At 29.2% G+C, this 26,986-nt stretch overlaps 1 protein-coding gene across 4 annotated transcripts in view; it reads left to right on the top strand.

The window, feature by feature from the left end:
• The window catches only part of LOC113382858 (lachesin-like), a 589,134-nt gene that overhangs the window by 454,450 nt on the left and 107,698 nt on the right, over positions 1-26,986 (top strand). For all 4 annotated transcript variants that reach the window (XM_026621105.1, XM_026621106.1, XM_026621107.1 and 1 more), the window contains exons 8-13: positions 2,746-2,843; positions 10,583-10,704; positions 11,835-12,015; positions 13,590-13,760; positions 17,894-18,085; positions 20,399-20,472. In XM_026621105.1, coding sequence (XP_026476890.1) covers positions 2,746-2,843; positions 10,583-10,704; positions 11,835-12,015; positions 13,590-13,760; positions 17,894-18,037 — 716 coding nt within the window. In that variant the 3' untranslated portion in view covers positions 18,038-18,085; positions 20,399-20,472. The remainder of the gene's footprint in view (positions 1-2,745; positions 2,844-10,582; positions 10,705-11,834; positions 12,016-13,589; positions 13,761-17,893; positions 18,086-20,398; positions 20,473-26,986) is intronic.

Genomic DNA, 26,986 nt, shown 5'->3' on the forward strand with positions numbered 1-26,986 from the left:
CATCCATTCATATATTTTTCACTCGAATGTATACACTGCAATGTCTGTAATTATCTGAAGTAATATTTCGATCAGTTACAAGGAAAGGGGTGAATTCATATTTTATGCAAAGTCAATAATGTAATAAGTTTGCCTCGTTCTATTTACGTTTGTCTGAATATATACCGTTGAAAAGTTCTCAATAAACAACTAGCTAATTATCGACTATATAGTTAAATATTTATTGGGTAAGCCCGGATGTGTATAACTTTGTTTGCCGTCCTTTCAGTTTGCTTTTGGCTTATTTGCTTAACAAAAGTTTTTCTGCGAGATACATTAATAAGCATCAATTTTGTCGTTAGTTTTCTACAATTTTTTAATTTTGTTCTAGTATAAGTTAGTTGTATAAACTTTGTAGTTTGTTAGTGAAAAATTACTTAAAATGGTATATAGAAATTCCTTGTATATATAATAAACTAAATAACCCAACAGACATTTTCCTGTACTTATGTTTACAATTCAAAAATTCCAATTATTTTTAATTACCTATACTGATATTTACCAATTAGTTAAAAATTATTATGTTTTTTTACACTACAGTCTTTACCGAAATGTATATACATCCACCCATATGGATCATAAATGTACAACTGCTTTAAATGAAATGATGAGCATTTGCTTTTTCAATACAGTTACAGTCTAAACCAAATTTCAAAATTTCATACAAATTGGAGCACAGTAAGAAAATTCAGACCCAAAACGCTCCATTGACTTGAGTAAATATTCCGTATCCGATGGCAAAAATATGAAAATACTAACGTTTGTATGTGAAAAAGAAAAGGGTTGTTTTTAGGGTTTACCCGGCAATTGTTCAATTTTTTCTTGCCGTAAGAACCATCCTTGGACTTCAACGAACATTTAAAAAAAATTGGCCAAATTGGTCCAGGCGTTGTTAAGTTATGCGCTTACTATCACATTTTGCGATATATTTTTCTATATAAGATATAATATTCGACACAAGCTATATCAGATAATATCAGATGTTGATTAATATTTTCACTTCTATTTTCTCACTTCGGCGCTTAATGAGTGTCGTAATTAGTAGATCAAATGTTTGCATATTTAGTAAATTTTTGCAATTTATACCATGAATCCGACTTTTCTTCGGTAGTCATATTATTGTTGCTTGAAATAGCAACCAGAACTTAAGAGTACTATAAGCTGTTGGCCTAATTTGTATCCAAAACAGTTGTCTCATCTCTGTGTGGTAAATTGTTCTATTGCAATTTATGTAATATGGCGGATATTTTATTGATGCAGCATTGCCGTATGAGGGCTATTTTCACTTGGAATCATATTGCTAAAGATCCAAAACGTATGTCATTACTGCTTGACATCAGGCTCCTCAAAGCAGGTTCGAACCAGGAACCTATGATTCAGGTCTAGTCGTTCTAGTCACTTACTCACGAGTGAACTCTTGTTCATCATAATTTTTTTCCAAATACAAACTGGCCATCCGTTTCTCTTATCAAAAACACGGCAATAAAACTTATATAAAAAAACATCACAACAAATCTACCGTGTTATATCCACCAATCTACAACATTTATGATTCTAACGACCCACCTCGTTTATGACATTTCGCGATGTTATTCTATTTTATTTATTTACGACCTCCACTATCGCCACGCTCATTTGATTTTAATTTTCTTGAAATCTGTGGAAAACGATCTCGTAATTTGATATCGAAATTTTATTCCGTTCATTTTACACGTGTACGGATAACATATTATCAAAACATGCAGGGCTACGCATTGTGTAAGGTGAAATTTACATATCACTATTTATGGTTTCGAGGCAAAGTTTTGTTAGCGTGCACAGGGATTCGAACCGAAGTCGTATATCATGCGCTAGTTTGAGACAGGTAAGGGAAGGGGCACAGGTAAGGGATAAGGGACAGGTGGGGTTGAAATTCTTATTAGGTATAAAAGGATTACTGAAAATTTGCCATTAGTAAATGAGGAAAAGTGGTAATATTTTATTGATAACAATATTTTTTTACAACATATTACAACAGCGATCAAAGCTACTTCTTCTATAAGAATTTCCTTTATAAAATTCATCTGCTCATTCTAAATTCAATACTAAGGGATCGTTCAAGTATTACGTAAGCAGATTTATTACAATTATTTACCCCTCATCCCCCTTGTCAGCAAAAGTAAGCAAAGCTCTTACCCCCTACCCCCATGCTTACGTAAACATTTTGCAATTAATGTAAAAAAATATATCTATAAAATATATCTATAAATCGTAGATATAATTATATATCTTATAGTCTTGTAATTCCTTATTATTTTTTTCTAACTTTATATTTTTGAGTTACAAAGGCATAATAAGGCATACTATTATTAATATAATTTTATTTTTTTACTAGCAGTCGGTACTAACCTCTACAGGTTTTTGGTAAATCTAGTACCTAACTATTAGAAGTCAACCCAGCAGATATTTTTCCTCTATTTGTGGAGATTTTTTATTTTAGTGTGGTTAACACTTTCTAAAATGTACAAAGACAGGTAACAACTTTACTAATAACTATTGAGGTCACAGAAATCTTGAAGTGAATTTTTACTGAATGGAATCTACAATTTCATCTGAAACTTATTGATTTTAGTTAAACTTGTATGATTTTGAATTATTGTCATCCAACTCATTTATGTATTTTTTATATATTTAAAGATGTATATATGTAATCTTTTTTTATTCCAGCCCCACCAGAAATTACAGTAGATAGATCATGGGTACATGCTGGTGAAGGACATGAAGCTCAATTATCCTGTACCGTCCATGGAGAAACTAATCCAGAGGTATGTGTCTATTTTTTTTAATTTCCATCTTCTAATAATCATAAGATATGTACTAGGTTTCTTATTACTTATTAATATTAATTGGATAAACTTCAATTTATACATTTTGCTTAACGCGAGTGTTTTTTGCTGACCGTTGTTATATTTTTTTCTCTATTAAATGTTTCTGCGTGTTGTTAAAACTTGTGTTAAACTAACATTTAGTTCTCCAGACGTACAAAAAACGTTTTACTTTAAATTTTCTAAATGAAATATGACCTTTGTAATTTCGTTGTAAATATAATTTACGAGTCCTCGCACCGAGTTATAGTGGCGCATTTGTCTTACATGTAGCCGCTTTTGCAATTAATAATCTCATGGGAATAAATTCATTATGCTTAATTATAACGTTCATTATAACACATATATACATATTTAGATATAAATGTGTATATATATACACGTATATATTCATATTAGTACAAAATAAACAGCAGTAAACATACAGTTGCCAATTAATATTACAATTGTAGCTAGAGGACGTGATATCGGTATACCGAAAAACCGGTATGCTGTCTAAATTTTTGGCATTATTAATACCGAAATTAATTTTAAAAATACCACTATTTTCGATATGGAAATATAAGAGATAGTTGATACATTAAAATTTTAAATCTCATAGCTTAAAACAGATGTCCCTTTAGGTCAAAATATTATTTCGACTCGTCTCTGAATATTAATTGCTTTTGCAAGAGTTTTAAATTGTTTCTCAATATATAGCACAAGACTCATATTTACCACTGGATATAGTTTTTATTAATTTATAATTAAATATATTTGTTTTATTATTTAGTTACGTATTTCTAGTTTTCCTAGTTAAAATATGTGTGAAAAATCACACGATCTAGCTATGAGATAATTTATTCCAATTTTCTTCTTAAATATTATTATTTGTTGAATCTGTACTTTTCACAAAATTAATATTTTCCTCGTCGCACCTAAATATAATAAGCTTTTCTTATTCAACCGTACATTGAATTCCATTTTCATTTACCTGATTCCATTATACTTTTTATTTGTGATTTTCCACTTGAATATTCTGTATTCTAATAAATCACGTTGGAGCCAAAAAAAATAGAATTACGTTGAATACACTTGACTCGGTTCTAATGGATTTTTTTAATTTTCGTTATCAACGGGGACGATGGATAGCGACCTCAAATTGCCTTCTTTAGATTTTTTTAGATAATAACTTGATTTATCTATTTTCTTTATTGGCTTATTTTCCGCATTTTCTAATCTCGGCAGCTAAAATGTTGCTTTTCTTAACGGCTTAACGCACATTAAACTGATAAGGTAATCGAAATAATATTGTTCTATTTGAAAATGGGAAAGATTTATTGAGGGAAAACATAAATGTTGGGTAATTAAATTAAATGTTTTTGTTATAGATATTTTTCTGTAATGTTTCTTCATTTTTATATTCGTTTGTAAAGCCCAAGCTTTAAAGATACCAATAGGAAATCGTGCTTATTAGTTTTTTGATAAAGAGCAGCCGGGTCGTTTCTTTGTATTAATTGTTAAAAAAAATATAGACAGTTTCAATACAACCACAGAATTGATGATTTTAACGAGCATTTTAAAATATCATAGGCTTACGAAAAGTGATTTAATATCAAAAATTACAAATTGAAGTTGTAGAATAGTGGTCTACACTTTCAAAAAATACACCATGTATATTTTGTTGTGTGCTTGATATTGATTACCGTTGGTATACACGCTTACATTTAAATAAAATACATTTTTAGAACCCAAATTTAAATAAAATGTAGTATTTAAATTAAATTTAAATAATACAAAGGTTTCCATGACGTAACGGTTAAAAGCATTGCCTTGTGTGGACGTTATCGTTAGTTTGAACCTTGATAACCTGATATCATGCAGTAGTGATATCAAGTTTTACTTGAAAATATAGTTCAAATTGTGAAATAGCAATGGGAAATCTATCATACTATTGTACATATTACTAATTAATAAAATTAATGATAATATAAATTTGATATCATGCAGTAGTGATATCAATTTTTACTTTAAAAAATAGATCAAATTGTGAAATAGCAATGGGAAATCTTTCACACTATTCTACATATTACTAATTAATAAAATTATTGATAATATAAAGTTTTAAAAATATCTATTATAAATTGTATTGATTAGTTTTTAATGAAAAGCAAAAAAAAATATTACGAAAATAAACAAATGAAAATTTTATTGACATAATTTGAATAGTTGCTAAATCTCAATCCTTATTGATTAAGTCGATTACTTGCTTATACCAGGAAGTTCATGTAACTTACCTTATAATAAGTTACTCCTAATTCTATTTCGGCAGTGTTTACAGCAAATGCCTTGCAATTACTATAATTACATTAACTGTTCTCTCTCTCCTCACGTGTAAGTTTAATATACTTCCATTATGCATTACATAATACGCGATTTAAGTTTTCCAAAACACTTTCCCGTTCATATTGCTCTTGGAAAATTCTCTCAAAGTTTTCGACGCTTGTTTAGTCGGTTTACCTCATCCACTTGTCAGTTTCTCTCAAAGAAGAAAACAAAATATGAGGTCGGAAAATAAGTTCATTATTTTAGCATTAGCAGCATTTAGGGAGGGGAAACAAATAATACGAAAATAGATTGTTAGAAAACAAAAAAAAATGATGATTGAAATAGTAATAAAGGATTTTTTTTAGTCGTTCATTTGAGAGTCCATTGGTAAGACAACCAAAAATTTAAAATAAACTAGACCATAAAGTTAATAAAAGTACAAAATTTTTTTCAATAAAATTGTTTATATTGACTAAGTTATATCTATTGCATATTGCTTAAAATGCATTAAAAGGTCAGAATCGAGCAATTAATGACTTTTTGATACTTGTTTACAATATCGACAGAAAAAGTTGAAGCAAATAATCCAAAAATAGATTGTTAGCAAACAAATGATTTTATGAATGAAATAGTAATTTACCATATTCGTTTACCCAAATCGTTTGTTCTACGAAAATCATCAGGTATGATGAAGTAAAGGTCAAAGAACATGAAAATTGAGCAAATAAACTTATAATGATAACTTTTATCACTAGTTCTTCATAGTTTGATGGTCAAAAATAACATTCTAGTGTATATGTATATAATAGTATTTCACGTAGTTTTTTATCCACTGAAGAAGGGTGGGACTCAAAACTCATTTTTTAGCAAAATTATTTTTCAACTGTAGACTGTGATAATAAAAATATTTAATTAAAAAATATTGAACTAGTGAGCCAATCTGTTAAAAAATCTCATTATTTTCAACATAGCCACTTTGGTAATCAATAAGCTCCAAGGAAGACTATCGTCATAGAATCTTCTTGGGCATCACCAATCAGTGGTTTCAAAAATGAAATATTTGTGTGTTATTGAATAATATCATTACGAACAATAATGATACTAGTTATGGAAATGTTCATTAATTACTACTAATTTTATCTACGCAATAAGGAAAAAAGTCAATAGAATATACCTAAGCAACTGCCTATTATTAGCTTCTCCACTAATTAAGTATACAGTTATGAATAACTCTCATAAATTAAACTAAAACTAGTGGGGTGTATGGCATCGTGCCTTAAGGCAAATTGCTGGAACTGCCATTTTTTGCACATTTAGCTATGTATCTTCGAAATGGCTGGGCCTTCCTTTGCCAAAACTAATAACCACTTCTCCCAATCATTACTAATTGAATATTTTTTAGATCATTCAAATCGGATGCTCCGTTCTCTCAAAAACTCGATTTCTATTTTCTGCACTTTTTGCTCTTTATCTCCGTAACTGCTGGACCTGCCTTTGCCAGAAACTGATCAGCACATCTCCTTATCAATAACAATCGAATTTTTTTTGAACCATTCAAATCAGTTGATCCGTGCGCCCAAAAACGTGACTGAAAAATTGTATCCATACATACATACACACAGACACACACATATTAATTTTATCTGAGGTATGCCAAAATGTTCAGAAACTTTCAAAAAGTTTTCAATTTCGATCATTGGACGATTACAATAACTTACCCTACGGGAAGTTAATAATTAAAATTTGTGTCTTTTACCTGATTACCAAATTTTTTAACGAAGTGTATGCTAAAACTTGTAATGAAGATAAAGAGTGGAAAATGCATTTTATTATTACAATTATTTAAAATTATATCCATTACCTAAAAAGTTTGACAGGCTCTTCTTTTAAAGTCTAAATGTTGCCATTTTTGGTCTTGTAATCAGGGGCTGAAAGTGTCTGAGTATTTTTCGCATAATGGACTATTTATCTTGATTACTCATCTCGTTGCCGGAATTATTGAATCTATCGTCGCAGCGCTTCATTCCTTTCCGGCATCCGGCATATCATATCCGGAGGAAAATCGATTCGAATTTCAAATTTTGCACGAGGCGGTTTGTGATCATTGTTGGTTGAATTTTACAGAAATTGATAGGATAAATCAGTGAAATAAAATTATAAAATATATTTGATAAATTATTTTTAGAAAACAGCTTTCGAATGATTCAACATGCTAGGCTTGCTTTAGCAAACTCAAATTTGAAATTAATTGTATTTCTATCATTGGTCTGTTTTTTGATTATTGATTATTTTAGCAATTTGCCTTGGGGCAAAAAAACAAGTCCAAAATTTAGAACCGAGTCCAATTTTTTTCAAAGACTAATGTCCATGATATTTTCAACACAGTTTTTGCCTACCACGTCTAACTCCTCGAATTAAAACAACAGTTTTTTATTATTTATTATTTTTATCAAATGTCGGTGTACCATACGTAAGCGGCACGCTGCATGACGCTTAACCTAGACCTAGGGGTGATTTCAGGTTACTGCGACATCTACCGTACCGAATTGAGATGGGACACTAAGTTTTTTTTTTAGTTACAATATTTATTACAACTGTTAAATTAACATCTAGTAATAATAATGAACAATAACATAAATTTAAACAAAAAAGAGTACAAAATAAAGGATATAATATTTACGTTAAAATGATATCCGTAGTATGATGATTTAGTATAAAATAAAAGCAAATAATAATAATAAATAAAATAAAATTTCTGAATAATAATAATAATACTAGAAAAACAATAAAGTGGAGTAAAAATAATAAGTGACAGATAATAATAAATATAACAAAATAACAATATTAGAAATAATAACAGAATAATAATAATAATAATAAAAATATTAATGTTAGTGTTTACAAATGGCTATTTATGAGATCATTGGGAATTTTTCGTTTTAGGGACACATAAATAACTAACAATTACGAAACTACTAAAATTTTTATGGATATTATATATCTGCAAATATTATAATAAGAGAATTTAAAGTACATTATTATAATTAAAGTTAATTTGGAAATTTTACATCTAATCTGACGACATGTACTATATTTTTTTATTTATTTATTATAATATAGTAAACTATCAAATTTTGTTTATAATGCCTCTTAAAAAATTCATAATTCATATATCATAATCTCACATTATACTACTTTTAGTATTATTTTTTATACTACACATAAACTTTTTGTAATAATCACTTACTTATATATATACAAAATTAATTACACATATATATATATATATATATATATATATATATATATATATTACAAAAAGTTTATGTATAGTAAACAAAATAATACTAAAAGTGGTATCATGTGAGATTATGATATATATGAAATATGGATTTTTTTAGAAGCATATAGATTTAATTTTAAACATTATAATGTGTAAGTGATTATTGCAAAATTTAATACTATTAAGAAATCTAACAGTTTATTAATGAAACAATTGATTAAACCTTATAATCATATTCTAATGTTAATATTTAAAATATACTAAACTTTTTTTGTCACATTATTTTTAATTTTTAGTTTAGAACCAAGTCTAAAGTTTAGGAGTAAGTCTAAAGTTTAGAACCAGGTCTAAAGTTTATAACTAGGTCTAAAGTTTAGAACCAGGTCTAAAGTTTAGAACCAGGTCTAAAGTTTAGAACCAGGTCTAAAGTTTAGATTCAGGTCTAAAGTTCAGAACCAGGTCTGAAGTTTAGAACCAGGTCTAAAGTTTAGAACCAGGTCTAAAGTTTAGAACCAGGTCTAAAGTTTAGAACTATGACTAAAATTTAAAACTATGACTAAAATTTAAAACTATGACTAAAATTTAAAACTATGACTAAAATTTAAAACTATGACTAAAATATAAAACTATGACTAAAATTTAAAACTATGACTAAAATTTAAAACTACGACTAAAATTTAGAAAACTAGGTTTATCATTTAGAACCAGGTCCATAACTTCTAAAGCTTAGTATTTCTGGCGGCCTTAAAATTTTCCAATGAATTTCATCAAATATGTACTAAACATTAGCAATGTATATACTATTATATAGTTTATAGCAGCAGTATAGTATTTATCGTAATTTGTGCAGTTTAGACATATTAGAACGTAAACTGTTGTGATATTTCACTGTGGCGAATAGTTTCGACCTCTTAGCAAAGTTAGTATCATTGACTTCTGCTCTGGACAGTGTTGTTAGTGGTCCAATACAAAACTTGTGTAATATTATAAACTTATATCCAGTTTGGTTAAGCTTTCATAGATTAAGTTCAGATATATTTAAAATGGACAGTTTTGTCGATAGCAGCATTGGAGCAATTTTTGGAAATTCTTAATTAAATTTGTGGCTGATATATTATGTTGATGTTTGATTTTTGTGAATCAACTAATCAATGGCGGGAAAAACTGAATTTTTCAATCATTTCCCTCTTTATGTATGCTTTCCAGTGACATGTACAGTTTTTTTCGCTTCACTAAAGTTCATTAGCGCTCCGTGGCCGAACCGAATCGAGAAAAATTAGATTTGTTGATTTATTTGTTTGGAAAATGTCATATGTGGGATTATTCAACAGTTCCGTCCGATTCAAAAACGAAGTTTTGTTTTGGTGATTTTTTGCGTGCATTTTCCGTAGAGCTGAGTATGGAAATAATACAGCTGTCAGTATTTATATGGTAGAGTTCAGAGTGAAGGTTTATAAGATTTTTTGGTTTTGTTTTTGTAATATGATAAAAGCAATGTATTCGGGTTTGATGGGTATTGTCACTGCAAATTAGCAATTGTCACGATTATTAGATATCTATTTCTATGACCATCACTTTTTTAAATGTTTCTCGTGAATAACTAGTATTTGAAATACATTCTTTAAGCTGCAGCTTTTTAACTTCTCAGTGAATTTACTGTATAATTTTCAACACCTCAATTTTTTTTAAAAAAAATTAGAAGATATTTCTTGATCAAATTTGGTGGGTCATGCTATATTCGCTAACATTGCACATATTTTTTGCTAAATCGCAATTCACCTACTTTTTGGTTGAAGCTCTCATCTGCTTTAAATGATAAAAAAGGAAGTTTTTAGTGAAACTGTCGAAAATTTTATTTCAACAGAAGCTTGTAACTTCTGGAAAAATTTTAGGTATTTGAAATATCTGCAGATCAGAATTATTTCACAATTATATATCTTATCTAGTATCTTTTATAATATATAAAACCTATAAGTTCTAATTATTCTCCTGGATATGTGACCCACATACGTATTAAAGAAATCTACTTATAAATTCTGATCACTTCATTTATTTTATACGTTCAATGGTTCTATTTTTGCCTTTGCAGATAACTTGGTATCAAGACTCGTTTCCCATTCAGCAATCCGATAGAAAATTAATGGATTTCCGCGGAGAGAAACATTCTTTGATTATAAAAAATGTTCAAGTCGGAGACTTCGGTAATTACAGGTGAGTTTTTGTTCGTAAAAATACTCTCAATGATGTACATCTATATTAAAGAAATTTTATTATATATATATATATATATATATATATATATATATATGTATGTATATATGTATATAAATATACGAGCCTTAAAGTTTCTTCAAAGTTTTAACAAGAAACTTTATCTTTTTAAACTTTAGTTACAATGGGGTTCTACTGATATAGTGTTCAACCTGATATGTTTCTCATCTTGTATATTTTATGGTTAAAAATAATTCAGATAATATTCAGATTTATAAGAATATTAATATAATTTTTGCAGTACTGACATATATTAATAATTTTATCACAAGTACACTGGAACTATGGATTTTGTTATTTATAGTAATTGAAAATTTAGTAATAAAATCTTTCGTATTCAATATTCATGCATTATATATATCGTGATCAGTTTCTAGAATTGCATTAATAATTAAAGTATTTTAGTTTTATTAAATGGCTCAGGAGTATGTATATATGTTAAGTATAGTTTTTATCAAATTAATTTAAATTAGTGCCTTATTAGGACTTTTCATGATCTCCTGTACAATTTTATTTGCATTTATTAATCATAATGATTTGTTACCTTATAAAAATTTAGTATAAAATATCTATGAATATTTATTAAATTGTATGCTTTGCAATCATTCTCGTTAAACATAAAAATCTTGAGGGTTTCAATCATAAATTCATATATATTTATATTGTGTATCAAGTTTTTCTTCTATCTATAAACAATATTATAGCAAAATAAAAATGGGGATACAAAGTCGATCACAAAATTTTTGTATTTTGGTAATAATAGTCAATTTTATTACTCAAAGCACCCATTAAATATATCTGCAATCTATTCTGTAAAGCTTTGTAACTAACGATGCAATTTATCTTGTTCGAAGAGCGAAGATAAAAGCTTCAACTTGAAAATGCCTAGAATGCACTTAAATAAATTTAAAACACAGAGTAATGAAAATTATATAAATATATATATATATATATATATATATATAAATTCTGATTAATAATTTCTCCATCTTTAAAATCCATAATTATCACTATTAGAAATAATATTTGGTACTATTTTTCATTTAATTGATTTTCCATTTCCCTTTCAGTTGCATAGCCGACAATTCTCTAGGAAGAGCGAAAAAGTACATAGAATTATCCGGAAAACCAGGTCCGGCTAATTTTCTTTCTCCGGTTTATGGACGCTCCAGAGACTCTTACAATTTAACATGGGCCGTACAAAGTTGGCCACCCCTGGAAGAAGTTCGACTTATGTACAGAAAATTGATGGTAAGTGATAATTATAATAATTATACATAATGGTAATACTTTGTCCATACCAATTTTTGGCCATAAATTTTATGAAAACAATTATTTAGAATACAGTATTTATTATAAATTTAATGTCATCCAAATATGTGCTATGTCCCGATTCATCTCACGTCTGAATATCACCTAAAAACCTATTATCTCCAAAAAATTAGTTTCGCCCTGAAAATCAATACCTACAAAACATATGATTTTTCCGTATAGTCCTTAATACATTAATACATCCCCTGTCTATTAATGTTTCATTACTTTTCCGCGCATTATTCGGAATAAGCGATTTTCGGAGTTCATCCAATTATCTGGCGGTTTCATTAATAAAAGTACAAAGATGATAAAACCCTCCCAAAGGCAGATGATGGATATACGATATTTCTGTTCAAACTAATTCTGAGCTTTTCCTTTATTCCGGGGTAGAGGAATTGCAAATGTGGTAATGGTAAATGATATTTAGAGCCGATATGGGGAAATATCGATCAATTGCTAAAATTCTATCATGGGGTCCAGGATTTTAGACTTTCTGATACACTTCTGAAGTTGGTGATATAATTCGTGGATGCACATTTTACTGCAAGGTCACACTCATTCTACTTGTTTATCTATGGTCACACTTATTTTGGTAAAATGTTAGTAAAATTGTAATATCTATTTTTGGTCACCTATTTTATCTTACATGACAATATGGAGGTAACAGTAAGCAGTTCAAAATAATAGGCACTGAAGTGGTTTCACTTATAAATAAAATATTCCAAAAGTCGAACCAATGCCATTTTATTATTTGTGATATTTGGAGGTTAGTTTTAAACCATTGACTTGTGAAAATAGAATAGATGCACCGAAAACCAAATCTTCAACATCGAATCAAAGAGAGTATTCTTTTGCACCAAGTTATGTGACTAAGGGAGTCTGATTGCCACATAGCTATCTCAACCGAAAATAGGCCCAGTGCTTATTTGAAAATATGATAAACGTGCCATGGTATTAGGTTTAAAATTATCCAGAATGGCATGACAAACACTTAATATTCACCTAGATCCGTGATTTCCAGAAATGGTTCATGTAGACTCCCAAGAGTCCATAGCAACTTTCAAGGGGTTCATAGCAATTTTCAGGAGTCCACTTCAGTCGATACAAAATCTAGGAATCCTCAAAATAAAAATGGAGGTCCATAGTATTGGATCACAACTAACCATATTAAAATTTAATTCCTCTAGATTCGAGATAATTATTTTCCTGATTATTTTTCCCCTAGGCCGCAAGTTTGGCTTCCTTGCTCCACCAAGTTCTAATTTCTTATACCATTAATACGAGTCCTACTACATCATATAAGGTTTGCGACGAGGCGATGAGAGATATATATGAAATATAAATATGTTAGCATTATTTACTTCCTGGTACGTGATATAAATTGGGAAATATACGTGAACTTTTATTTGTTTACTAAACCAGTAGTACCTAATCACAGACTAATGTATTATTGAAAAGTTGCCTAATAATTTTGGACTTAATACAATAATCTAATTCTTGTTTTTTTTTAGATGAATGAAAGCTACCAGCAGCCTGGACGTTGGCGTGATATCAGACTGCAATCCATGGCTCCTGATTCTTTGTCTGGTGACCATGTAATGGCACACATTATAAGGAACCTTTCACCTGGTGCAGTGTACGAGGCTGTGGTTCAAGCCAGGAATAGGCATGGATGGAACGAGGTAAATGTTACAAAAATTGCATTAATAATTACTATGCAAATGTGTATCCATTTATAAAACCGTTATCCTCGTGCAGATTTCATCAAATAATTAAAAACTCGTTTTTAGATTTTTCGGAGGTTCAGCGATCCTCTAAACGGTTCAGCGATCGTCCTACATTTTACATTTTCATTTTGAATGTCAGATACGCATCCTTTATAATCCTGGAGGTATTTCGTATGTATATTTAATTTCATGGGATTGTAATTTTATGAGAAGAGACCCTTTTTTATCTTGTAACCTTTTGTTGGATAAAATGTTAAGGAATATTCGTTTAATAAATTGCGAGAGCTTAACCTTGTCACTCGCAAAGTAACGTGCTTTTTACCACGGATACTTGCCTATCAGATGCAGACGGCGATGGGAAATTTGAAAATATTAGGGAAATAATTTCTGCTTTTATTTTATCATTAATTTTAGGTTGAAAAAGCAGCTATGCTATGCTTTAACTGCATAGAGACGAAATATCGAAGGGCGTAAGCGCCGCGTCTAACGGATAAACATTGGTACGGAACCCATGGGAATGTAAACAAAATTTATACTTATTGTTAAAATCTCTATGAATTATCTAATAATTTGATGTGCATATGTTTAATGATCATTTTTTACCGCCAAATGGCTTTTTTTTTTTACTTTTTTCACTAGATCTCCGAAACCACTAAACCTGCCTTTATAAAAATTCAATCAGTTGTTCATCTTGTCCATACAAGTAAAATATTTGAATTATTAAAATCGGATACTCCGTTCTCTTAAAAACTGAGTTACCGTTTGTGGCACTTTTTGCTCCGTATCTTCGAAATGGCTAGACCTGCCTATGCCAAAAAATAATTAGCACGTCTCCTTATCAACAGCAATCGAATGTTTTTTGAATAATTAAAATCGATGGAACCGTGTTCCCGAAGTCGTCGACGAAAATTTGTATCCGCACACACACACACATTAATTTTACTGAGATATACCAACCTTCAGAAAACTTCAAAGCGTGAGAATTTTCTTAAGAAATCAATGCAAAACTAGTCATTTATAAATCTTCAGAAACTACAAAAAAGTCGTAAAGATTTTCTTTGGGAAGAAAAGGAGAGGTGCTGCATTCTTACTAATATAGATAGTGGATTCTTTTTGCGCTTGAGGCTTATTAGTGAGCATTACTTAGGTGAACAATATATTTTATTGGTTAATTAACATACAAAGTATTTAGATAAATATTGTTGTTGAATGTAAACAAAATTTTAGAAACATATGTAAAAAATTTCGTATGTTATTACATCTGAATGTCATGTACAAAGCACCATTTACCAAACCGAATACATATTCTCTTGTAGTAAAGTGTCAAAAACACTTTTTCCCATTCTCAACTCTTGTTATATGTTGTGTGTGAACATGTGGAATTTACATTTTCGCCCTTGTATATATGTAAAGTTAATTTTCTGAAATTTGATTATTTCTTTCCGAATCGATCGATATCCAGTTTGAATAATTTCGTTCGAGACGGTCGTTGTAACCGGCTTATAGATTAAGTAAATTGAAAGTCTGTTTTATGTATGAATCCCTCTGGGTGAAATGTTCGATAATTCGTTAATAGGATCCTTTTCTTAATGTTTATTGGATAAAACGTTCTGAGTAATACAAATTATTTAGATGATGTACTTTACTGAAGTTCTAATTGCGACTAAATAATAATTGGTAAAGGTTTTAACCTTTAGTTAATGGATTTATAAATGGTGTATTGTAATAATTTGCTTGATTAGTAAGTTCTATCATATTTAATAACTTAATAGATTATATAGCTACTCATTTACAATTAAATATATTTAAAATGAATATAGAAATTTTATATATTTCATACAGAAACCACTGAAACGTAAAATTATGCAAAAATTTTCATTTTCGATTTCTGGACGATTATAATAACTTACCTTATGGGGTTAATAATATATACATAATTTAAAATTGAGATAATGAATCTTTTAATATTTTAAATATCTAAAGATTTCTGTGGACATTTTTGTTCAAAAAAGTTGAAAATTTTAATTTTTTAAATTTGAACTTCTAATAATATTATAAACTTTATACAATTGTAAGAAATTTAACAATTGTGATTTATTGAATTGGTATAAAACTCTAAATTATTAACAGAATGATGTAAAATTTCTATGCCCAATCAGAAATTTATAGACTTCCAGAGAAACTTATAAATTTTGATAAATATTTGAAGACGAAAGGAAATTTAGGAAGCATTTTTTGAAAGTTTTTGGTAGAATTAAGTTTTTAAGATTCTAAAAATTGTGTTTTTTAAAAATTTTGACTTCATTGAATACTTTGCAGATGCCTCAAAATTTTAAAATTCATGAAAGTTTTTAAAAAAATTATTTTATTTTCATATACTCTATTATTTGTTAGGGTGGGAGCTTCTATATTTTCTGATGTTTCATTTTTGGCTGAGGTACTATAACTACTTCCAAATATTTTTGAAGAGTTTACTGCATATCTTGACATAATATTTATACTATTATACTTCATTCTGATATATATGAACAATTATATATATATATATATATATATATATATATATAAATTTATGTAAAATGTATGAATTTCCCTTATTTGCCTAACTGCATTGCAATATTTACTATGTGCACATCTCAAGCAGCATCAGAAGTTTGTAATGCGAATCTGTATGTTAACTCGAAATGGTAAAATTGCGAATTTCCACATCGCATATGATATGAGCAACTAGCAGATGAGTGGAATTAGTATTAAAGATTTTCCTCTTGGGAAATTCAAAGAAAGTTTGCTTTAAGAATTATAAGCAGCATTCGTCTCGGCGAATTAAAGAAAACTTATGTATGCGCTCATTAGCGTTAGAGAAACATGCACTGCGAGCAAATTTGAAGGCAAATAAACGATGCACATTGCTAGGATATGATACTTGCTTGTTTTAAAAATGATATGAAAAATAAATTTAATTAAATTTGAATGTAGTTTATGACTTTACATTATTTTTTTTAATATCTTCTTCAGAACTTACATTAACATTGCTCTTCGCTTAGCATTCATTTTAAAATCTACTGCTATTGCATTATTAAATTTGCGTAGGGTAAGTTATAGTAATCGCAAAAGAATCAAAAATGTAAATTTCAACATATCTTTGTTTTAAAAGTTTCTGAACATTTTGGCATACCTTAGAAAGGATGTATGTTTGTGCGTTTGTGTATGTGTGTGTGCGGATACAAATTTTTGTCGACGATTTTGGGAACACGGAGCAACGAATTTGAATAATTCAAAAAACATTCGATTCGTATTGATAAGGAGACCTGCTGATTAGTTTCTGGCGAAGGCATGACTAGCCGTTCTAAAGATACGGGGCAAAAAAAACGGTAACTCAGTTTTTAGGAGAACCCAGCGTCCAATTTCAATAACTCAAAAAACATTTTACTTGTATTAACAAGATGAAAAACTGACCAAATTTTTATGAAGGCAGGTCTAGCAGTTTCTAGTAAAAAAAGGAAAAAAATGCCATTTGGCGGTCAAAAATGATCATTAGACATATGCACATCAAATTATCAGATATTTTATAGAGATTTTAACAATAAGTATAAATTTTGTTTACATTTCTATGGGTTCCGTACCAATGTTTATACGTTAGACGGCGACGCGGCGCTTACACGCTTCGATATTTCATCTCTATGCAGTTAAAGTAGTACGATTGCTTTGAAAAAAAGTTCAGAATTTCCAAAATATTTCGAAATAAATTTTTCTTCAGAAAGTTTTTTTTTTAAAAAAAAGTGAATTTTTGTCGAAAATTTATAGTTACTCAAAAATCTAATGTTTCCAGGGTTTTTTCAAAAATGTTAATCTTTTTAAAAAAAAAAGTTTTGGTACGGGAAGTTCCAGCTATTTGCCTTAAGGCACAATGCCATGTGCCCCACTAGTTAGGTCTTTTATTGAGTTACTAGGTCGTACCAAAACATTTACAGAATGTCTTCAAATAGCACAACATAGCTTCTAATTCAAAATAGAGAAGAAAACTAGTGTAATTTTCTGTAATATATTATTACTGAATTTTTAATCTAAATTACTATTTACCTTTCCAGGCAAGTGACATCTACCAATTCTACACACGTGGAAGTGAACCCATGGAAGATCTCCTTTTAATGTCCAGCACGTCGGCAGCCTCCAATATAATTATTTTCAATTCATTTTTGTTAAGTGCGACGACAGCAATTTTATATTTCTGAACAAGACAGACGATGTGGAATATTCGAAACTTAGTGTTCATTTAAATCGTAAGTCTTACGAAAAAATTGAGAAAATTATTTTCTGTTATGTCTCGGAGGTGGAGGTGTAAAAATTATTCCATTAATAGAGTAGAAATGGTAAAAATACTACTGGTAAAAATTTGTAGTATACACGTATAATTAGTACTTGTACATATATTAAACTTGGCTTAAATTGAGTTAAAAATAAATTGCGTCTGGTTTATTATTTGTTCTATTAATGGAATAAAATTTAAATGCAATTTAAACTGATGTATTAATATTTCTGTGTTAATGTTTCATGGTGTTGGGTCATTGTATGGGTCTGTTGAATGTTTTATTAACTAAGATGTATTTAACTTATTAATAAACTAATACTTAAAATCTATACAATTAGTCATGTATAGATATATTTTCAATAAAACTTGCTTTATCTTTATGGGGCTTAATAAAATGTATACTATAATTATTGTATTTTTCTAAATACTTTAATAATAGGTATAATTTGTATTATGAAAGGGATTTTTTGTGGAATTTTTATTAACCTATATTGGCCAAAACATTATTTGTAAAAAAATACTTTGAAGAATTTTCATTCTCACTGAGAATTTATTATAAACTAGCAAACCGGGCGAACTCCGTTTCACCACCAGATGGTTTCATTTTATGTAACATTTCATTTGGTGATTAATTACAAATTTGGCATTGAATGTGCATGTTCTCATACTTTTGCTATTTTTTTATAAGAAAATGTATTTAATTCATAAATTAAAATGAGCTAATATGGGATAATATTAATTAATACAAATGAATTTAGTTTCTTAACAAAAAATGTAAAGTTCTATTTTTTGGCCTTTACATAATTTTACAAATTTATACAAAAACTGTTCCAAGAGTTATTTAAAAAAGTTCATTTTTTGCAATTAAGTAGTTTATAAAAACTACCCAAATCTTATTTTTCAATTGGAATTTTTTTCTATATTTGATGATTTATTTTTTCTATGTTTTATATATTGTACATAATTAAATTGTTTAAAAAAAATTAAACTGCTCTTAACTGAGCCACTAAAAATAATTTAAATAACTAGCAATAAGTAAAATAAAGGAATTCATCCAAATTATTTGAACAGATCCAGTGCAGAAATTTATTATATATTTAATATATATAATAACTAATTCTATTCTGTTCGATGATGAAAAAATACTAAATTTTAGTATAATATATGTTTGTCTCTATATAGAAATTTAGTCGTAAGATGTAAATATTAATTATAATATAAAAAACACAGCATTCCAAAACGCGCACGTAAATTAATAAATAACTCCAAATATTTTTTGGAACATCATTCTTAATAATTAGAAATTTAATTGGGCGAACTGATAATTTTTAACTTATTTAATAAATAATAGTAAATCAGTGCAAAATTCTATTGAACATATTTCGAGTATTAAAGATTTAAAATATTAGAAGTAATACTGGAAAAATATGTTTATGCAATCATAATACGATGAAAAATATTCTGAAGTACATCATCGAATTTTTTTCTCAGTTAATTCAAATTATTGCTATACTAATTAATATTGTCCACATTTTTGCAGTTATTACAGATCATTAGAAAAACTTTAACACATAATTGTACATAATGATATATATAGAAGCCTTTTACATTATCCATGGATTTTAAATTATTATAAAAAAAAAATGCTATCATACGGTAAATTAAAAAGTGAGTAATAAAAAATAATTATTAAATTTTTTTACGGTCCAAAATCGTAATGTATAAGTACTATCAGTTAATTATAGTTTAAGGTTCATAAAAATAATTTAAGGCATACATAACTATCTATAATTTATTTAAAAAGTGGTATTTTATTATGGAGTAGCAAAATCACAACAAAGTTATATACAATTTTGCTCGTCAATTCTGTTGAATTTTTTGCTGATTTGTATAAGTTTGGAAATTAACTTTTGCCTATTAATTTACGGCTTATTGCTAATGATTGTATACACTTTGTGACATCTAATATTTGTGCAAAATACAATGTTTTTATACAAATTACTTCTTTCTCTAATAATACTATTATATACTTTCAGGAACTTTCTTGTCTATTAATTGGGTATTGATTACTTTTTACTAATTGGTACTAACAACCTTTATTTTGGTGTCTAAACATTTAAATATTCGACTTCAAAAATTTAGTTCATTTTTTTTTCATTACTAATATTTACTTTTTCTATTTACATTATTATTTATGTAGCATAATCAGTAGATGTGGGTTTGGGGTAAAAAAAATGATCATATTATTTATAATTTTATACATTAAAAAATTATTCATCCTTAGGAAACAAATTCAATAAATTGGTGACCCCGTACAAAGAAACGAAGACTGAAAAGGTTGTGACAGGATCATACAAGGTAGGATTATTTATGTTTATTTTATTATTTATATATTTATTTAATTTATTATTCATACTTTCACATAAAGTATATCATAATTAACTTCCCGTAGGGTATGTTATAGTAATCGCAAAAAAATCGAAAATAAAAATTTTTATGTCTTTGCGTTTCAGAGGTTTCTGAACATTTTGGCATACCTTTGAAAAAATGTATGTATGTGTGTGTGTATGTGTGTGTGTGCGGATACAAATTTTCGTCGACGATTTCGGGAACACGGTTCAACCGATTGTAGTTATTCAAAAAACATTCGATTGCTGTTAATAAGGAGACGTGCTGATTAGTTTTTGGCGTAAGCAGGTCTAGCCGTTTCGTGGGTACGGGGCAAAAAGTGCCATAAACGGTAATTCAGTTTTTAAGAGAACGGAGTGTCCGATTTTAATAATTCAATAAACATTTTACTTGTATTAACAAGATGAAGAACTGAACAAATTTTTATGAAGGCAGGTCTAGCGGTTTCTGAGATCTTGTGAAAAAAGTAAAAAAAATGCCATTTGGCGGTCAAAAATGATCATTAGACATATACACATAGAATTATCAGATATTTTATAGAGATTTTAACAATAAGTATAAATTTTGTTTACATTCCTATAGGTTCTGTACCAATGTTTATCCGTTAGACAGCGACGCGGCGCTTACGCGCTTTGATATTTCGTCTCTATGTAGTTAAAGCAGTACGATTGCTTTGAAAAAAATTTCAGAACTTCCAAAATATTTCAAAATGAAGAAAACATTTTTTTTTCAAAAAGTTTTTTTTCCAAAAATATTTTTTTTTTAATTTATTGTTTCTCAAAAATCTAATTCTTTCAAATGTTAATCTTTTTGGAAAAAATAATTTTTAGTATGGGAAGTTCCAGCAATTTGCCTTAAGGCACAATGCTATGCGCCCCACTAGTTTATGCAAATATTTAGTAATTTCACAATTCAACTTACAATATATGTGTATAGCAACATTTATTTCTTGCACGATGTGATATATGACGTTATTTTATTGACTAATATTTCAAAATTGCATTACAGCATGCTGTTTCCTAAAAACAAGTTGCATTTTCGTATGCACACTGATTTCCATAGATTTTTCATGTCAAAACATATATATATATATATATATATATATATATATAGCAATTCATTCTTTCGAATTTTCATTCGGCAGCGTTAAAGACAAATCGTTTATATTTATTTCTAAATGTTGAAAGGAAAAATGTGTATGTTTTTGACACCTTGGATTTGAGTGAAAAAGCTTTGGATTTTTATACAAAGTTTTTGCCGTATTATTTTTAAACAAAGTTTTGGCCGTTTTTTTAACTTCCCGAAGTTTATGTTTTCATCAAAAAATCCGATTCGCTAATTTTATGTTTCCTCGACGTTTCAAGCCATTCTAAATCGAATGAGACCAAAATTGGAAAACGTATATGTGTATGTGTGCGTGTGTGTTGGCGTGTATGTGAACAGATTTTTTGCCGTAAATCGACGTTTTCTCGAGAACGACTGGACCGATTCCAAAAATTTAAAAGTCATTCGATGTATCACGATGAGGACTGACGTTTATCAATTTTGCGCGACGATCAGCCAAATCGCTTCCTTGTGAATAGCAGAAAAGTGAAAAAATTTTCGTTCACGTTTTAGCCCGCAATTCTGAATCGATTTTGAAAATTCAAAAACCGTTCGAAAGATATTGGTTGGGAATCGTGCTGATTAGTCTTATAGATCATACTAAAATATTGCGGCCCTACGACAAGTCGTTTAATTTTAAAAATTCGTCGAAGTTGGCGAAAACTAGTATAGATTTTTTGGCGTTTGTCCAAATTAGAACTTTCATAGCCGTTTGCTCAAAAACGCCTGAATCGATTTCAGAAAGTTAAAAGCTATTTGATGTATCTCAATGAGGACTATCGTTTCCTCCTTGTATTTCAATGAGTCCTTTACCTTTACCTTCTCCTTTACTTTTACTTGTTGTGCTCTATTTAAAAATGTTCTAAGTTAATTATAGAATGTTGGAAAATGTTTTAAGTTGACCCTCTTTCTAACCGCTTTTCCTTTTGGGTTTATATAATCATGCGTATACATGGCTTGTGGTGTACATTTGTACATTTATTGGTATATATATATATAACTGTATATTATATATATATATATATATATATATATATATAACAAGTATACATTTATCTTTCGGCAGTATTATATTCAATATTACCCAAGGGTTATTATTGTACAAGTTTCAGTTTAGTCTCTGGTGGCGCGAATTAGCATTTAGATGACCACTGAATGTTTGATCAACAGTATACCATATAACATAAAATCGACATTGTTTTATTCACAAGATATAAACAATACCAGTTTATTTGCAGGAAGAAAATATTTTATTTATAGAATATATTGTATATGGATAAAAACTGACATAGCACAATCATACATAACTAGTGGGCCGCATGGCATCGTGCCTTAAGGCAAATTGATGAAACATTCCGTACCAAAATTATTATTTTTTTTAAAAACGATTAGCATTTTTGAAAAAATATTACTTCGAAAAAATTAGATTTTTGAGAAACTATAAATTTAACAAAAAATTACTTTTTTTTGCAAAAAAAAAATATGAAAAAAATGTTTCCTTCATTTTGACATATTTTGGAAATTCTTAACTTTTTTTTCAGAGCAATCGTGCTGCTTTAACTGCATAGAGACGAAATCTCAAAGCGCGTAAGCGCCGCGTCGCCGTCTAACGGATAAACATTGGAACGGAACTCATAGGAATGTAAACAAAATTTATACTTATTGTTAAAATCTCTATAAAACATCTGGTAATTTGATGTGCATATGTCTAATGATCATTTTTGACCGCCAAAATGGCATTTTTTTTTACTTTTTTCATTCGATCTGCGAAACCGCTAGACTTGCCTTCATGAAAATTTGATCAGTTCTTCACCTTGTTAATACAAGTAAAATGTTTTTTGAATTATTAAAATCGAACGCTTCGTTCTCTTAATAAATGATTTACCATTTTTGCACTTTTTGCCCCATATCTTCGGATGGACTAGACCTGCCTTTGCCAAAAACTAATCAGCGCGTCTCCTTATCAATACGAATCGAATGTTTTTTAAATTATTCAAATCGGTTGATCGGTGTTCCCGAAATCGTCGACGAAAATTTGTATCCGAACATACATACATACACGCACACACACACACACATACATCCATTTTTTATAAGGTATGCCAAAATGTTCAGAAGGTTTTGAAACGTAGAGATCTATAAAAATTTTCATTTTCGATTTTTTGTGATTACTATAACTTGCCCTACGGGAAGTTAATAATTGAATAATAACATAAAATAATAACATATATTTAAAAGTTTCGAAGTTTAAAACAACGAAAAACAATACTTTTGTTGTGGTTTTTCAAACATAGGCGATTATTTCCTGATAGCGACGTTGTTAGAATCAAGGTGATGGATGGTTATACGTTTTTTCCCTCTACTTTCAAATATTGTTAATACGAAATTCTTAACTTTACTTGTTTTTGGGATATCGTTGGTGGACCTTTTTTTGGCGGACCTTTAGGCCCTGCTCTAATGCATAATATTAATAATAATAATAGTAGTGTGCCCGAAGGCAGTTCCATATTATGAGATCATGACAAAATCCCTGATTTTCTTCCCCTTCCTTGTTTATTATTTCCATTATTAATGACGATTTATCACTTCATGTTCGTTTTTATGAATTTTCCTTTTCAAAACTTCTGCTTCCTGGTTCAGAGCTTCAGATTTCAGTTCTCTGTATTTCCTTTTCTCGCATCAGTCATCAACCATCTGCATTTTTCTTCTTCCCAATCCTTTCAGTTCTTCTATTTGCCTTCGACGACGACGTTGTGTGGAAGCACTCTTTTTGCAGGAATCCGATCCAGTTTCCTTTTCTTCTCAGCATTGTGCTCAGTATAGTCTTTTCTTTGCCCACTCTTTTCAGGGCTTCCTCATTTGTAATTTTGTCAGACAACTTTATTTTGTCCATCCGCCTCTAGCACCGCATTTCAAAACTCTTCAGATAGTTTTGTCGACTTTCCTTAGAGTCTATGTCTCTGATCCGTAGAGAGCTATGCTTCAGACATAACATTGTTCGGTTTTCGATATGACCGCAAGATCATTGGCGTACTAAATAAATCGAAATCTGTTTCCTCCTCCGAACAGACTAATCATTTTACGAACAAGTTCTGAAAGCTCTTAACATTTACCTAACGATCCACAAGGAATTTAAAGGCGAAACGTAGACCGTAGACGAGGCGAGGTCGGGGTTGGTTTGGTTTGGGTGGGTTGCTATTAACATTTGTAGCTGTTTTATCGCATCGGGCAAATGAATGAGTTAGTCAGTCAAGTTCACTCACACGAAAACCGCGATAAATTTTTCATGTTTTTTTCTTCCTCGTTATATTCTTAACCCTACCCACGAAATCGATACGAAAATACTGCGACATCGAGACTTTTTAGCACGACGTAAATATTTTTGTAATAGAAAACGTATAATATTATATATTTTGCTTAAAACTTAACACGTTTGTCATTTTCTATGAAGTTCTGCAAATTCAACACCTGAATTTGAAGGTGGAGGAGGCGAAGAATTGGGATTGGAAAATTCTCATACTTTGTCCCATGCTTATAATAGTTTCCAAGCATTTAATTTAAAAGACTTATGCATAATAGCCGGTGATCACTGTTGGAAACTTTATGTTGATATTTTGGTACGTGAGCGTTGAAGTTCGATTCTTTCTATAACATAGCTAGGTATTAAATTAAATATATTATTATTCAGGTTTTAGAATTATTGTGGTTTTAGAATTTTTTTGAGAATGTTGAATTTTTTCCAAAGAGATCGCGCTGCTTAGCTATTTTGGAGATAAAATAGCGTCGCAGTCTTACAGCTAAACATAATATATCTTGGTACATATTCGTGCTTATTATTAAAATTTTTATATAATATCAGATAATTTAATGTACATATCAATCAAATCAATTTTTTACTTCGTCAGTACAAGTAAAATGCTCTTTGAATCATTCAAATCGGAGGCTCCGTTCCCTCAAAAACTGAATTGATATTTTTGCACTTTTTGTTTCGTATCATCGAATCGGCTGGACCTGCCTTTGCAAAAAAGCAATCAGTCTGTAGTCTGCAAAACAAATACACGTGATATCATACTATAACTATCCCTCCCCCACGTGATATTTTGTGATTTTTGTCAAAGCGCCCCTGTCCTTAAAAACCTCACGATTAATCGACACCCCCTAAGCCGTTGCTTTATGATTACCAAAAAAGTGTATTTTTTTGTCCTCGTTTTGAAAATTTAAAGAAGTATCATTATAGAATCTGTATTCCAGCTATTTTTCACTCTGAAACATCTATTTACTTATATTTATATCGATTTTCGAGTGAAAATGGATATCATTACTGCTTGAAATCAGCTGATCCAAAAAGCGTGTTTGAACCCTAGACCTTATAATTATTTATTAAATACGCAAGTGGGGGTTTTGTTCTGAAGTTTTACTTTTTTTAACTTTATACTTATTATTTACAAATTTTCTAACTTATTTAAACCTTTGCATAATACTTCAAAAGTTCAAACAATAGCTAAAAAATAAATCAGTTATTTTTAATAAATAATTTAATTTAATATTGAATAAAAAAATATTTGCCTGCATTTTTTGACTTATTTTTATTTTATCATTTATTTTAAAAAATTGAAAAATTGTTTATAACTTACTTTCTCTAACGTTTTTAACGATGTTTTAGAGTATTCACCTGCCCCACAATACTATTCATAGTTTGAAACTTGGTAAAGTTACAATTACGGCATTTACCAAATCATCAGATTTAATAGATGTAATTACAAAATGATATGTTTTCGAATAGCATTCACAAATCATATAGACAAACCGCCTATTGCCGTCATGAATTCTACTTATCAAGGAACTATTACATATTTCATTTGTCTTTCAGAAAACAGGGAAGTATAACTTATACATGTAAGGACTATTTCTAAATGTTATATTAATTTATACATGCAAAAGTAACTTGATATTGCGTCTGAATGATGTCGATACTTTTCTTATAAACCTAATAGTCAGAGTTTATTCTAATGCAAAGGATAATGAATAAGTCTTGTAGTAGTCTTTTTGTAAAAGGTTCATGAACTGTTAATTTTCCTTAGGGTAATTTACAGCAATCCGCAAAAAAAACGAAAATAAATTTTTTTGTTAATCTTTGTGTTTCAAAGGTTTTCTGAACATTTTGCATACCATGAAAATGGATGCGTATGTATATGTAATGTGCAGGTGTGTATGGAGCTAAAAAATTTCGTCGACGAGTTAGTGAACACGATCAACCAATTTTCTTATCTCTGGATCAACCTATTTGAATGTTTAGGTTCATATTGATGAAGAGAGACGTGCAGATTAGTTTTTGGCAAAGGCAGGTCTAGCCGTTTCG

This window comes from Ctenocephalides felis, unplaced genomic scaffold, assembly GCF_003426905.1.
Source record: "Ctenocephalides felis isolate EL2017-DRISC unplaced genomic scaffold, ASM342690v1 CF-g0.4_SCAFFOLD_03570, whole genome shotgun sequence".
Lineage (NCBI taxonomy): Eukaryota > Metazoa > Arthropoda > Insecta > Siphonaptera > Pulicidae > Ctenocephalides > Ctenocephalides felis.